The sequence below is a fragment of the Salvelinus alpinus genome, chromosome 24, assembly GCF_045679555.1.
Source record: "Salvelinus alpinus chromosome 24, SLU_Salpinus.1, whole genome shotgun sequence".
Classification (NCBI taxonomy): domain Eukaryota; kingdom Metazoa; phylum Chordata; class Actinopteri; order Salmoniformes; family Salmonidae; genus Salvelinus; species Salvelinus alpinus.
In genome coordinates this window covers 3,821,273-3,836,296 of record NC_092109.1, presented here as the reverse complement: position 1 = coordinate 3,836,296, position 15,024 = coordinate 3,821,273, and the positions used below count along the sequence as shown (strand labels likewise).

At 43.8% G+C, this 15,024-nt stretch overlaps 1 protein-coding gene across 2 annotated transcripts in view; it reads right to left on the bottom strand.

Moving 5' to 3' along the window:
• LOC139551717 (solute carrier family 12 member 2-like) overlaps positions 1 to 15,024 on the bottom strand; it is a 98,626-nt gene that overhangs the window by 62,136 nt on the left and 21,466 nt on the right. For both annotated transcript variants that reach the window (XM_071362991.1, XM_071362993.1), the window contains exon 2: positions 1,141 to 1,260. In XM_071362991.1, coding sequence (XP_071219092.1) covers positions 1,141 to 1,260 — 120 coding nt within the window. The remainder of the gene's footprint in view (positions 1 to 1,140; positions 1,261 to 15,024) is intronic.

Here is a 15,024-nt window from a genome sequence, read left to right as displayed (position 1 = left end):
CAGCACAGTTAGTTATTTCTCAGATAATCTGTTTCTTGTTACCCAGCTTGTATTTTGACATGTAAAAGCCTTCCTTCCTCTCACCCATCTGACTGTTTTAAAAGCAGCAGAAACTTGTACCACATTTATTTAAGGCTGTGACAGTCATGGAATTTGGGATGACTGTTATTGGCCAGCCAAATGACCGTGGTCACTGTAACAGCCGTTAGAATAGCATGTGTTGCCATAGAAATACAAATAATAGAACGGGTGTCCCCATTGCAGTCAATGATGACATAATATGTGGACTGAATGCCATTGCGAGTGTACCCATAAAAGCAAAGCAGGAAGTAAAAGCAGGAAGCGTACCCATCAATACTGCATTACGCTCGTCCCGCAACCGATGTCTTGTAGGACGTAGAACTCGTATTCAAATTTGAATATTGAGCATCCACTGACTTGCCTAGTTAAATAAAGGTTAAATAAATACATAAAAATGTAATGTGTGACAAATTCCTACAACCCTGACAGATTCTTACACTAGACTCACAGAAACATTTTATGGCCTGGACAGACCACGAAGGATTAATCACCAAAGCATTTCTTGCTAGTTGCACAGAATCTTGAGTAGAATGTGATCGACTCACATCTCAATTATTGAGGTTCCTCTGACTGCTGTAGGACTGATAAAATACAATTAGACAGCCAAGGGAATCTTAAGTTGAATGATACGTTAACTTAATACTAAAAGAGGCCTAGCCTGATTGTGGGGTCATGAAAGAATGTCTCTGTACTTTGAATGAGAGGGCAGAAAAATATACTATGGTCAAAATCCCGACTTGAAATACATGTACACCAAGTCAGGATTTACGTCCATGCCATTGAACATTGTGTTCAAGAATAACTCGAGGACAATGCATTCCCTACAATGTCATATCTATAAAGAGAAGTGCTTATGATGCAGTAGCAATGTAGACGCAGGGGTCAAAGAGAAACGGCAGAAGGTAAAAGACACACATAAAAAGGGAGGGGGAGATGGAGATCGAAATACAGGGATATTGATGGGGAAACGTCACATTGTGTCACATAACAAAAAGGTAAGCAGGAGGACTCTCGGGAGACGCAAAAGGTCAAACAGAGTCTGTCGGGTTGACCACTCACCAGCACCCCTTTGATCCACCCGAACTTGACCGCTCCCTTAGGCTCGGCCGCCTCCTTGGCTGCGGCCTCCTCGGCCGGTGTCAGCTCATCCCCGTTGGCGAAGCCATCCTCAAATGGCTCCTGTAAACAAAATGAGACAGACCGCTATGGTCAGCATGCACAATGGAGAAAGACGTCGGACTAACAATAGCTCGGAATTAAACTGTGGTTCACCCATGTTTATTCATTTCCAGAAACAATCTACTCGATTTTTATTTCACAGAACATTTATTCTCTCACACAGACACGGGTCGATCTGCCCTCTTATCGTCTGGAGAAGGTCAAACACAGGAAGCATCCCTCCTGTGCAGAGACAATGCAGTGACGCGGGTGGCTGTCCCACCAAGTCAGTCTCTCAGGGCCCACCAATACACGTTGTTCCATCTATGTGTCCCAGGACGCTCCCAGCCTGCAGCCCCCCCCCCCCCTGTCACAAACTCTGTTACCTCCTGCGCCTCTACCTTTTGTTTCCAAGGTCCTCTTTTCTTTTTATTCATAAGTGCGTGTGTCAACACCTGCTCCCAACTAGCCAGCGAGCTAGAAAAGCAATGGAGCCCGCTTCCCCTGGAATAGCTAACGAACGTTTCCAGCACTGTAGAAGCTGTGTTTATTACGTTCGTTCAGGCCAACAGACAATCCGGTGTTCCAATTAGGCAATTGTTTGCTTGCGCATGATTACAGGAATGAGGTGGCTATCCTTAACTAGCAAATGTCAATTCTGTGCGCACTCATGGGGAAAACACAAATTGGGTACATTCTCGTTCTCAACTCCTGTGGCTGGTTGCCGCACGGGCCTGATGGATGTGTCCCTGCCTTGCCATCTGTCTCAATCCGAATGGCCTGTGTGCCCTGGAACTGGCCTGGCCTGCCAAGGAGGTCGTCTCCATCCGCTTCTCCTCCATCTAGTAGTGGAGTAGACAGAGAACATCGAGAGGATTGTTCCAATCAGTGCTGGTCTTATGTCACAAGTCGTGGAATCCAAAGGCAGCGGCTAAGCGGACTGGAGTGTCTGCGAGAGGTTCGGAGCAGATTGACATAAGGAATAGCTTCGCTGCACTGGTGCCTGATCTACCTGTGCCTTCATCGCTGGGACTGCCTGTGTCTGCGACGGCTGTGCTGACTTCAACTACGCTGACTCCAGAGGGGCACTGCCTGCTGTGGGAGATCTGGACCCATCGCAGGGAGTAGCGGGTGTATGCTATCCTGCTTCTCATGGGCCCGTCAAAGGTTCAACTAATTGTGTGAGGGCTAGGAATGGGCGGATTTATCCATCCCCTTCTCCGGCCGTTGTATTGGGCAGTTCAATGTCTCAGTCCCTGGAGCAAAAACGTTGTGCTATCCAGGAGCACGAGTACAGGACATCAATAACCTGCTCCCAAACATTTTAAACCTGCATCCGGAAATTGAGTCGATCATAGTTCATGTGGGATTCAATGACATTATGAAGGGAAGCTCAGAACAGCTGAAGATGGATTTTAAAGAACCGATTGGGTCTCTCCTTGACACCAACAAACATCCCATAATATCTGGCCCTGTGCCCTCCCTAAATCATGGCATTAAATGTTTCAGCAAACTTGTAGCCCTCTATAACTGTCTATAAGACTATTGCAGCTCTGTGGGTGGAACATTAATTAACAATTTTGATACCTATTGGAAACAAAGCTCGTATTATAAGGAGGATGGGATCCACCCAAATCATTTGGGTTCTTGGATCCTTTCACAGCATTATAAGGCTGCATTGAGACAATGACTTATCAATGACCCAAGCACAGTTCATTTAATCCATACCATTGTGTTGCTCAGTTGTCATAATGCTTCAGCAAATGTACATTATCCAGGGGTGTTGGAAGACACAATGTAAGTAACCTAATTTATGTCACTCTAAATGCCCTGAATGCCTCCGCTGATCCTACAGCTATTGCATGAAGTAATCATGTGCCTACAAACCAGATTTACTGTTAGCACTGAGGCGGTGTGACCTAGTAGCAAGTCCACTGTGTACTGCACTAACATAAATAACATGAGCATGTCTACTTCTGCTAAGCTTCCCAGTAAAAGCAATGAAAACAATCAAGCATCCCAGAAAAGTGCTAAAAATAGCCCACGTTAACATGTAGCTTACGAAACAAGGTTCATGAAATCAATAATTTAATGACATTCATATTCTGACCATTTCTGAAGTTAAAAAAAGTTGTGATCCTGAGGGAAAACACTTCCTGCGTTACGGGCACTGAACAAAAGGCCGACCCCAAACAACATTTACACATGTATAGTAGTGATGAGGGAAAACATTTGATAGTTACATATCGACGATATATTATTTTGACAATATTGCAATATTATTCTTTCACTAGTTGGCTGTACCTGCACCAAAACTCCACGGTATGTTCTCAATCTTCTTTTTAAAATAGGGAGCCAATTTGTTTTCAGCAGTTTTATTTCCCTGACTGATCAAAACTTGTTTTCTCGTGTTCTCTCTCTCTGCAGCAGACATATGGTGATCAATATGTTTGGAACATCGAATTGCAATAAAATCACAGTATCGAATCGCAATACATATAGAATCGTGAGAATCCCATTACATATTGTATCGGCACCAAAGAGACAAGTCACGGTTAGCCACGGTTCCATAGTCTCTGTTTTGGGAGGATTTTAAATAAACATAGGAAAATGATACATTTAATAAAAACTATGTATGGGTGACCTTGGGTTCATTGATCGCCCCAGTCCGCAGGGTGACCGTGTCGCAGAGCAGATACAGGCTGGCTGATACAGCAGGGGTATTTGCCCTCCATATTCACGACAGTGATTTTTGCCCAGCTCCGGAAACTTTGCAACATTGACTCATCATGCTAGTTATCAAATGGGCACATTTGTTGGCCAGCATTATCGAGTTGCAAAACAACGCGCTACCATCCCACAATCATTCATTTAATTTGCCTTAAACGTACATTCTGCCCTTTAATCATCAATGTACATAGTTACTCACGTTTACCTGTTTGTGAAGTTATGCTGCTATAGCTAATATCGCACAATGAAGAATGACTTTGTTGAAAAAATTATTGATCTCACAGGCAGAACATTTGCAAAGTAATGTATATTGTATTAAATGATGGATGAGAGAGTCATACAAATGAGACTAAGCTAGATGTGCTCTATACTCACGCCATGCGTCACTTGCAGCAGTTTGCACTCTGCACACGTCTCTAGAGAAAAAGTGAAGAGGGGAGCATCTCCTCCTCACACCACACTTTCCCCATGGGGTCTCTTGCCTTCTTTCTCAGCGTTCTGAGCTCCTCGCTCAAGGTCAACCCCCATCCCGTCACCTCTCATTTGTCTTGGCAACCACTGTGCTGACTGAAGTAGCACCGAGTTGCACTCAGCCACTTAAAACGGAATAGCCTACCCCGAGTGTTTCTGTATTATCTGATGGGAAAGAGGAGTCTGTCAGAAGGCTCTGACACCATCACACAAAATGTAATCCCCCCCTTTGGGTTTTGGGTATACAGAGATTAAACAGCCGCAGGGAGGGACGAAAACTACGGGGGAAACTGTACCATCTCTACTCTAGCACGTCGGGTAGGTCTAGTGGAGACATGGTTCTATTACAATGGGTATATAAATAGGTGAATAAATTATACGAGAGAACGGCGCCTCTGGCGTGTACCCCGGCATATGAAGGGTTGGGTTGTGTAGATAGGAGGGCGGGGCTCAGCACTTGCTTCACCAAGGCCATCTGGGGTCTGGCGGTGGCTAGTACACTGGGCTATTGGAGGAAGAGACGAGAGATTCTAGGAATTTAAAAAAAGGGTTGGTGTTGTCGGTTGGCTCGGGTAAAGTCAACGGCCGTCTGTGGGGGACCAGGGAGGCGCTGCCAGGGGGCAGGTGAGAGGGGGAATGTGGGGACCAGGTGTGGACAAGCATAGGGGAGAGTGGGATGAACAGCAAATGTATTGCGCTATAAGAGACTCTACTACTGCCTCAATAGGTCTGTCTAGTCAAACTGCTGTAAGTAACCCACCTCTTCTAAAACGAAAGGAGCTAGCCACTCAGCTGTGATGATCGCAGTGAAATTAGAATTTGGCGGTCACCAGTTCACACAGAAGACATCCTCATAAAAAGCAGACAAACTAAAACGCATGGTATTTGCTCTCAACAAAGGAGGAAGAGATCAGGAAACTAACAAACATTGTCCACGCGTTCCACCAGTAGGTCATAGCACATGCAATAGATGAGCTCCTTGTCATGGGCAAGGCTCAGAGCCACAGGAAGTGAGTCATGCATCCCATCGCACTCTCATCCCATCTAATTCTCTACTCCAGCGTCAGAATAAAAGATGATCTTGAGTGTTTGCTAGCCCTTCCTAGTCTGGGACTATTGATTCTTCTGGCTTCACTACAGCGGCATTGCATTACCCAGCCTTTCAGTGAGTCTAAAAAAGTCACTACATTTTAGAGGGGTTTTACAAAGCTGATAAAAAAAATCACACATCTAAAGCACATGGCCTTTTCCTCTAATCACTTTTGGGACGCTAACAACTAGAGCTGGAAAACTTACCAGCACCTTGTTGACTAGGAGCACAGTCTTTAGATATAAAAGGGACCTTGTCAGTCACAAGTACAGTGCCGTGAAACAATATTTGCCCACTTTGAAATTCTCTCATTTTGCATACAGTGCCTTCGGAAAGTATTCAGACGCCTTTGACTTTTCCCACATTTTGTTACTTTACAGCCTTATTCTAAAATTGATTAACTAAGAACAATTCCTCAGCAATCTACACACAATACCCCATAATGACAAAGCGAGAAAATTTTTGCAAATATTTCTCTCAAATACCTTATTTACCAAAGTATTTAGACCCTTTGCTATGAGACTCGAAATTGAGCTCAGGTGCATCCTGTTTCCATTGATCATCTTTGAGATGTTTCTAAAACTGAATTGGAGTGCACCTGTCCCACAGTTGACAGTGCATGTCAGAGCAAAAACCAAGCCATGAGGTCGAAGGAATAGTCCGTAGAGCTCAGAGACAAGATTGTGTCAAGGCACAGATCTGGGGAAGGGTACCAAAACATTTCTGCAGCATTGAAGGTCCCGAAGAACACAGTGGCCATCATTCTTAAATGGAAGAAGTTTGGAACAACCCAGATTCTTCCTAGAGCTGGCCGCCCGGCCATTCTGAGCAATCGGGGAGAAAGGCCTTGGTCAGGGAGGTTCCTCTGTTGAGATGGGAGAACCTTCCAGAAGGACAACCATCTCTACAGCACTCTACCAATCAGGTCTTTATGGTAGAGGGGCCAGACAGAAGCCACTCTTCAGTAAAGAAGAGTTTAGAGTTTGCCAAAAGGCACCCAAAGACTCTCAGACCATGAGAAACAAGATTATTTGGTCTGATGAAACCAAGATTGAACTCTTTGACCTGAATTCCAAGCGCCACGTCTGGAGGAAACCTGGTACCACCCCTACGGTGAAGCATGGTGGTGGCAGCATCATGCTGTGTGGATGTTTTTCAGTGGCAGGGACTGGGGGACTAGTCAGGATCGAGGCAAAGATGAAGTACAGAGAGATCCTTGATGAAAACCTGCTCCAGAGTGTTTAGGACCTCAGACTGGGGCGAAGGTTCACCTTCCAATAGGACAATGACACTAAGCACACAGCCAAGACAACACAGGAATGACTTCGGGACAAGTCTCTGAATATCCTTGAGTGGCCCAGCCAGAACCCGGACTTGATCCCGATCGGACATCTCTGGAAAGACCTGAAAATAGCTGTGCAGCGACGCTCCCCATCCAACCTGACAGAGCTTGAGAAGATCTGCAGAGAAGAAATGGGAGATGTGCCAAGCTTATAGCGTCATACCCAAGAAGGCTCGAAGCAGTAATCGCTGCCAAAGGTGCTTCAACAAAGTACTGAGTAAATAAAGGGTCTGAATACTTATAAATTTGTTATCAGTTTATAATTTTTTATACATTTGCAAAAATGTCTTAACCTGTTTTTGCTTTGTCATTATGGGGTATTGCATGTAGATTGATGAGGATTAAAAAATATACTTACATTTTTTAATAAGGCTGTATCATCAAAATGTGCAAAGGTCAAGGGGTCTGAGTACTTTCCGAATGCACTGTATGTTTGACACTGAATGACACCTAATATTAGATAAACGGAACACGAGTGACCAAATAACATTTTGATAATTCATTAATGTATTTTATAAACAAAGTTATGCAACTCCCAATGCCCCTTGTGTGTAAAAGCAATTTCCCCCGTACACTAAATAACTGGTCGTGCTACTTATAGCTGCAACAAAACGCTTCCTGTAGTTGTTGATCAGTCTCTCATGTCGCTGTGGAGGAATTTAATCCCACTTTTCCATGCAGAACTGCTTTAACGCATGGACATTTGTGGGTTTTTGAGCGTGAACTGCTCGTTTCAGGTCCTGCCACAACATCACAGTAGGGTTTAGGTTTGGACTTTCACTAGTCCATTTTAAAACTTCAACAACAAAAGAATTGCCAGACATAACGGGACCCATGTCGTCCAAAAAGTTCAACTTTTGACTCATCTGTGCATAGAACCTTCATCCAGGAGTCTGGAAGATTATCCAGATGCTTCCAGGTGCTTTTTTGGCAAGAATGAGTCTTTGGACTATATGGGTCCCGTTAAGTCTGGCGAAAACCAAACTGCATTCCACAGTAAGAACCTCATACCCATGGTCAAGCATGGTTGTGGTAGTGTGATGTTTGGGGATGCTTTGCTGCCTCAGGACCTGGATGACTTGCCATCATTGAATAAACCACAAATTCGGCTCTGTATCAGAGAATTTTACAGGAGAATGTCAGGCCTTCCTCCAGTGAGCCGAAGCGGAGATGGGTCATTCAGCCATACATTAGAATGGCTGAAAAGCAAAACGTAAAGTTTTGGAACGGCCTAGTCAAAGTCCAGACCTAAAACCCATTGAGATGTTGAGGCATGACCTGAAATGAGCAGTTCAGCGACTCGTGGGTTTTTGAGCATGAAAGTAGTTCTGCATGAAAGAGCGGGCCAAAATTCCTACACAGCAATGTGAGAGAATGATCAACAACTCCAGGAAGTGTTTGGTTGCAGCCATTGCAGCTAAAGGTGGCACAACCAGTTATTGAGTGTAAGGGGGCAATTACTTTTTCACACTGGATTGTGAAAAAGGATTTTGGATTTTGAATACCTTTGTTTATTAAATCAATAAAATAAGTATCAAAATGTTGTGTTATTTGTTCAATCGGGTTCCCTTTATCTAATATTTGGTTTTGGTTGAAGGTCTAATAATATAAAGTGTCAAAATAAAGAGAAAATCAGAAAGGGGCAAATACTTTTTCACGGCACATGTTGAATGTTAACGGATAGTTTATTACCCGGTGACTTAAATTAACCAATGATGATATCTTGATAGAGCAGGTGGTCGGAGTGTCAATTACGTTAAAGATGCTTGCTAATCCCTGTGCACATTATAGGCAAATTCTGTCCTAATTGAGCATTTCGTGGGAACAGTCATCCCATTATGGGCGGCAGGTAGCCTAGTGGTTAGAGCGTTGGTCCAGTAACCGAAAGGTTGCTAGATCGAATCACCGAACTGACAAGGTAAAAGTCTGTCGTTCTGCCCCTGAACAAGGCAGTCATTGTAAATAAGAATTTGTTCTTAACTGACTTGCCTAGTTAAATAAAGGTTAAATAAAATAAAATAAAAATGTGTCTATCAGCGGAGGTCAGTGTCGTTTAAGATGAGGGAGGACCATTTTTTGTTCTCCATGAGCATGACCTTATTTCTATTACAGAATTCACCCAGTTCAATGTAACAGTGATAGGTTTAGGCTACTACAAGATACTCGAATTTCCCCTATACCCATCATGAGGTTGCTACAACCTAACCTATGAATGAAAGTTTACAACGTAGGTGCACACAGATCGAGAGAAATTTGAGGCGACAGACAGTGACACACGGACAGACTGACATTCAACACATCAGCTGTATGTGACCAAACCGCTACACAGCCAAACCGCTACACAGCCTAAATTGGTGTCACCATGTCAAAGTGAGCATATTCTTTTATTTAACCTTTATTTAACCAGGTAGGCTAGTTGAGAACAAGTTCTCATTTACAACTGCGACCTGGCCAAGATAAAGCAAAGCAGTATGAGAAACAACACAGAGTTACACATGGAATAAACAAGCATACAGTCAATAACACAATAGAAGAAAATAAAGTCTATATACAGTGTGCAAATGGCGTGAGGAGGTAAGGAAATAAATAGGCCATAGTAGCCTAAGTAATTACAATTTAGCAAATTAACACGAGTGAGATGTGCAGATGATGTGCAAGTACAAATACTGGTGTGCAAAAGAGCAGAAAAGTAAATAAAAATAATATGGGGATGAGGTAGGTAGATTGGATGGGCTATTTACAGATGGGCTGTGTACAGCTGCAGCGATCGGTTAGCTGCTCAGATAGCTGATGGTTAAAGTTAGTGAGGGAATTATAAGTCTCCAGCTTCAGCTATTTTTCAATACGTTCAAGTCATTGGCAGCAGAGAACTGGAAGGAAAGGCGGCCAAAGCAGGTGTTGGCTTTGGGGAAGACCAGTGAGATATACCTGCTGGAGCGCGTGCTACGGGTGGGTGTTATCGTGACAAGTGAGCTGAGATAAGGTGGAGCTTTACCTAGCATAGACTTATAGATGACCTGGAGCCAGTGGGTTTGGCAACGAATAGGTAGCGAGGGTCAGCCAACGAGCATACAGGTCGCAGTGGTGGGTGGTATATGGGGCTTTGGTGACAAAACGGATGGCACTGTGATAGACTGCATCCAGTTTGCTGAGTAGAGTGTTGGAGGCCATTTTGTAAATTACATCGCCAAAGTCGAGGATCGGTAGGATAGTCAGTTTTACGAGGGTATGTTTGGCGGCTTTGTTGCGAAATAGAAAGCCGATTCTAGATTTTATTTTGGATTGGAGATGCTTAATATGAGTCTGGAAGGAGAGTTTACAGTCTAGCCAGACAGCTAGGTATTTGTAGTTGTTCACATATTCTAAATCAGAACCGTCCAGAGTAGTGATGCTAGTCGGGCGGGCGGGTGCGAGCAGCGAACGGTTGAAAAGCATGCATTTAGTTTTACTAGTGTTTATGAGCAGTTGAGGCAACGGAAAGAGTGTTGTATGGCATTGAAGCTCGTTTGAGGGTGTTAACACAGTGTCCAAAGGGCCAGATGTATACAGAATGGTGTCGTCTGTGTAGAGGTGGATCAGAGAATCACCAGCAGCAAGAGCGACATTGATATATACAGAGAAAAGAGTCGGCCCGAAAATTGAACCCTGTGGCACCCCCATAGAGACTGCCAGAGGTCCGGACAACAGTCCCTCCGATTTGACACACAGAACTCTATCTGAGAAGTAGTTGGTGAACCAGTCAAGGCAGTCATTTGAGAAACCAAGGCTATTGAGTCTGCCGATAACAATGTGGTGATTGACAGAGTCAAAAGCCTTGGCCAAGACGGCTGCACAGTACTGTCTTTCAACGATGGCGGTTATGATATAAATTACGACCTTGAGTGTGGCTGAGGTGCACCCATGACCAGCTCGGAAACCAGATTGCATAGTGGAGAAGGTACGGTGGGATTCGAAATGGCTGGTGATCTGTTTGTTAACTTGGCTTTCAAAGATTTTAGAAAGGCAGGGCAGGATGGATATAGGTCTATAACAGTTTGGGTCTAGAGTGTCTCCCCCTATGAAGAGGGGGATGACCGCGGCAGCTTTCCAATCTTTGGGTATCTCAGACGATACGAAAGAGAGGTTGAACAGGGGCTGCAACAATTGCTGTGAACAATTTTAGAAGGAGAGGGTCCAGATTGTCTTGCCCAGCTGATTTGTAGGGATCCAGATTTTGCAGCTCTTTCAGAACATCAGCTGTCTGGATTTGGGTGGAGAAGCATAAGGGGGTGGGGGGGGGGGTGCTTGGGCAAGTTGCTGAACATGGTGCAGAGCTGTTGGCCGGGGTAGGGGTAGCCAGGTTGAAAGCATGGCCAGCCATAGAAAAATGCTTATTGAAATTCTCGATTATCGTAGATTTATCGGTGGTGACAGTGTTTCCTAGCCTCAGTGCAGTGGGCAGCTAGGAGGAGGCTCCCTTATTCTCTATGGACTTTAGTGTCCCAAAACTTTTTGGAATAGGTGGGGGAAGGGGGGGGTCTATAACAAGCTGTAACGGTGAGAGACTTGTTTCTGGAAAGGTAGATTTTTAAAAGTAGAAGCTCGAATTGTTTGGGCACAGACCTGGATAGTATGACAGAACTCTGCAGGCTCTCTCTGCAGTAGATTGCTGAAGGGGGCGGAATTGCAGTTGTATCTTGTTGGAAAACGTTGTAGTTAGGGATGGAAATTTCAGGATTTTTGGTGGCCTTCCTAAGCCAGGATTCAGACACGGCTAAGACATCAGGGTTAGCGAAGTTTGCAAAAGCAGTGAATAAAACAAACTTAGGGAGGAGGCTTTTAATGTTAACATGCATGAAACCAAGGCTTTTACGTATACAGAAGTCAACAAATGACAGCGCCTGGGGAATGGGAGTGGTGCTTGGTGCTGCATGGCCTGGGTTAACCTCTACATCACCAGAAGAACAGAGGAAGAGTAGGATAAGGGTACGGCTAAAGGCTATAAGAACTGGTCGTCTAGTGCGTTCGAAACAGAGAGTAAAAGGAGCAGATTTCTGTGCGTGGAAGAATAGATTCAAGGCTTAATGTACACACAAGGGTATGGTAGGATGTGAGTACAGTGGAGGTAAACCTAGGCATTGAGTGACGATGGGAGGTTTTCTCTCTAGAGGCACCAGTTAAGCCAGGTGAGGTCACCGCATGGGTGGAGGGTGGAACAAAAGGGCTATCTAAGGCATATTGGGCAGGGCTGGGGGCTCTTCAGTGAAATAAGACAATAATTACTAACCAAAACAGCAATAGACAAGGCATATTGACATTAGGGAGAGGCATGTGTAGCCGAGCGATCATAGGGTCCAATGAGGAGCAATCGATGAGTCAGGGAGCCGATTCAGTAGTCGCTACTACGCTAGGCGAGCTGGGGACACGGCGATTCAGACAGCTAGCGGGGCAAGCAGATGGGCCTCCAATTGGCAAAAGAGGTATTGTAGCCCAAGAATTGGCTGGTGGACCTCTTCGGGTAGCCGGGAGATGGGCCTAGCTCGAGGCTAGCTCAAGGCTAACTGGTGCTTGCTTTGGGACAGCGACGTTAGCCAGGAGTAGCCACTCGGATAGCAGCTAGCTAGCTGCGATGATCCGGTGTAAAGGTTCAGAGCTTGCGGTCGGAATCCGGAGATGAGGTAAAGAAAAAGCAGTCCGATATGCTCTGGGTTGATATCATGCTGTGCAGACTGGCAGGTATTGACCGAGCTGAGGCTTGCTGGTGTCCGAGTTAACGGTGAAGACCGCTAGCAGTGGTTAACTGACTACTAGCTAGTTAGCTTGCTAGCTTCTGGTGGGGGTTCCATTTCTAAAGTATAAAAATAGCAGATCCTTACCACATTGGGTGAGGCAGGTTGCATGAGAGTATATTCAGTCCATAGATGCAAAGTGAGATTAAAGTATTTACGAAATATATGTGGGGAAAAAAACAAGGGAAAAAAACAATATTTACACGGGACAGGACGGGACAAGACAAAACACACGTCTGACTGCTACGCCATCTTGGAAGCCATTGCAGTTCCACACACTAAGCGCCCTGGGTTCGACTCCCAGAGAGTTTGAATATGGGAGATTAATAATTAATTAAGTGGATGGATTTGTTTTTTTTGCAGGAGATTTAAGGCACTCATGCTGTAACATCTGATCATTCTCAGAGACCCAGATATCCTTAAAATCCATTACTGTTAGCCGAAGTAGTTTGACACAACTTTACAGTTCAACGTACAAAAAAGAACCCTGTTATTTATGCTCAGTCATGTACTTTTCATGAGTGCGTGTAAGGCATTACATTTACTTTAGATTAATTCATGCTACTAGCAGTAGGTGTTATATATCGAGATAGCGATCTAGCTAATGTGTTTTGAGTTTCCTCCACAGGTGGTGAATTGTCATATATATTAACATTAGAAACTGCAAATTATACATTATGGCCTTTCTCTTGCATTTCAAAAATATATTTTGCCAGATCTAATGTTATATTCTCCTACATCAATTTCACATTTCCACAAACTTCAAAGTGTTCCCTTTCAAATGGTACCACAAATATGCATATCCTTGCTTCAGGTCCTGAGCTACAGGCAGTTAGATTAGGGTGTGTCGTTTTAGGCAAAAATAATAGATTTTTGCAAAGACTATGCATGGTCATCATGTTTCTAATGTTTATCATAGACAATGTAACCAGCTACATGTACTAATGTTTTGCTTAAAGTTCATCTTGTTAAAGGCATGAGCTCTGCTTTGTTTTTTGTTTCAGGCTGTACACACTTCATCAGTCTCTCATTCACAATTTGACAAGCACTTGATAATGTCTCAAATTTCCCAGCTGCATCCCCTTTGTGTGGCCATAATCCCCCTAAAATAATGTATGCCTTTTGCAGCCAGTAGCCATTGTGCCCTAGGGCTGAATATAATTCCCTTCTCCCCACTGCATGCTGAAGCACCTCTCACTCACATGGCTCTGTCACATGATCGGGTCTTTCTCACAGGCTACAAGGGAAGAGACATCGGGGACACAACTGCGAGCATCCTTTTCCAATTCCGATGCGCATATTGAAGATATTGGAAGAGCTGTCCACATTTACTTTGTCAGCCAACAAGATGAGTAGGCCTAACGAACAGCAAAAGCATTAGGCCTATGTCAATCTACTATCCCCCATAGTAGAAAAGTTGACTGATTCTATTCTGTGTGAGAAATAAATATTCCAAACACAGTGAGGGACAATGGTGGGATGCGATTAATCCCAAATTATTACAACCACTAGTATAAAAAAAACCACTGTTTTAAGCCTGACAACAGATGAGAACGTTTAGCTTAAAATGTTGATAAACTACAGTATCAGTCAAAAGATTGGACACACCTACTCATTCAAGGGTTTTTCTTTATTTGTACTATTTTTCTACATTGTAAAATAATAGTGAAGACATCAAAACTATGAAATGACACATATGGAATCATGTAGTAACCCCCCAAAAATGTAAACAAATTAAAATGATATATATATATTCTTTAAAGTAGCCACCCTTTGCCTTGACAGCTCTGCAAACTCTTGGCATTCTCTCAACCATCTGCATTAAGTAGTCACCTGGAATGCATTTCAATTAACAGGTGTGCCTTGTTAAAAGTTAATTTGTGGAATTTATTTCCTTATTAATGTGTTTGAGCCAATCAGTTGTGTTGTAACAAGGTAGGGGTGGAATACAGAAGATAGCCCTATTTGGTAAAAAACCAAGTCCATATTATGGCAAGAACAGCTCAAATAAGCAAAGAGAAACGACAGTCCATCATTACTTTAAGACATGGTCAGTCAATGCGGAAAATAACTTTAAAAGTGTCTTCAAGTGCAGTCACAAAATCCATCAAGCGCTATGATGAAACTGGCTCTCATGAGGACCGCCACAGGAAAGAAGACCCAGAGTTAACTCTGCTGCAGAGTATAAGTTCATTAGAGTTAACTGCACCTCAGATTTTAGCCCAAATAAATGAACATCAACTGTTCAGAGGAGAATGCGTGTACTGGGCCTTCATGGTCGAATCGCTGCAAAGAAAACACTACCAAAGGACACCAAGAAGAAGAAGATACTTGATTGGGCCAAAAAACACGAGCGATGGATATTAGACCGGAGGAAATCTGTC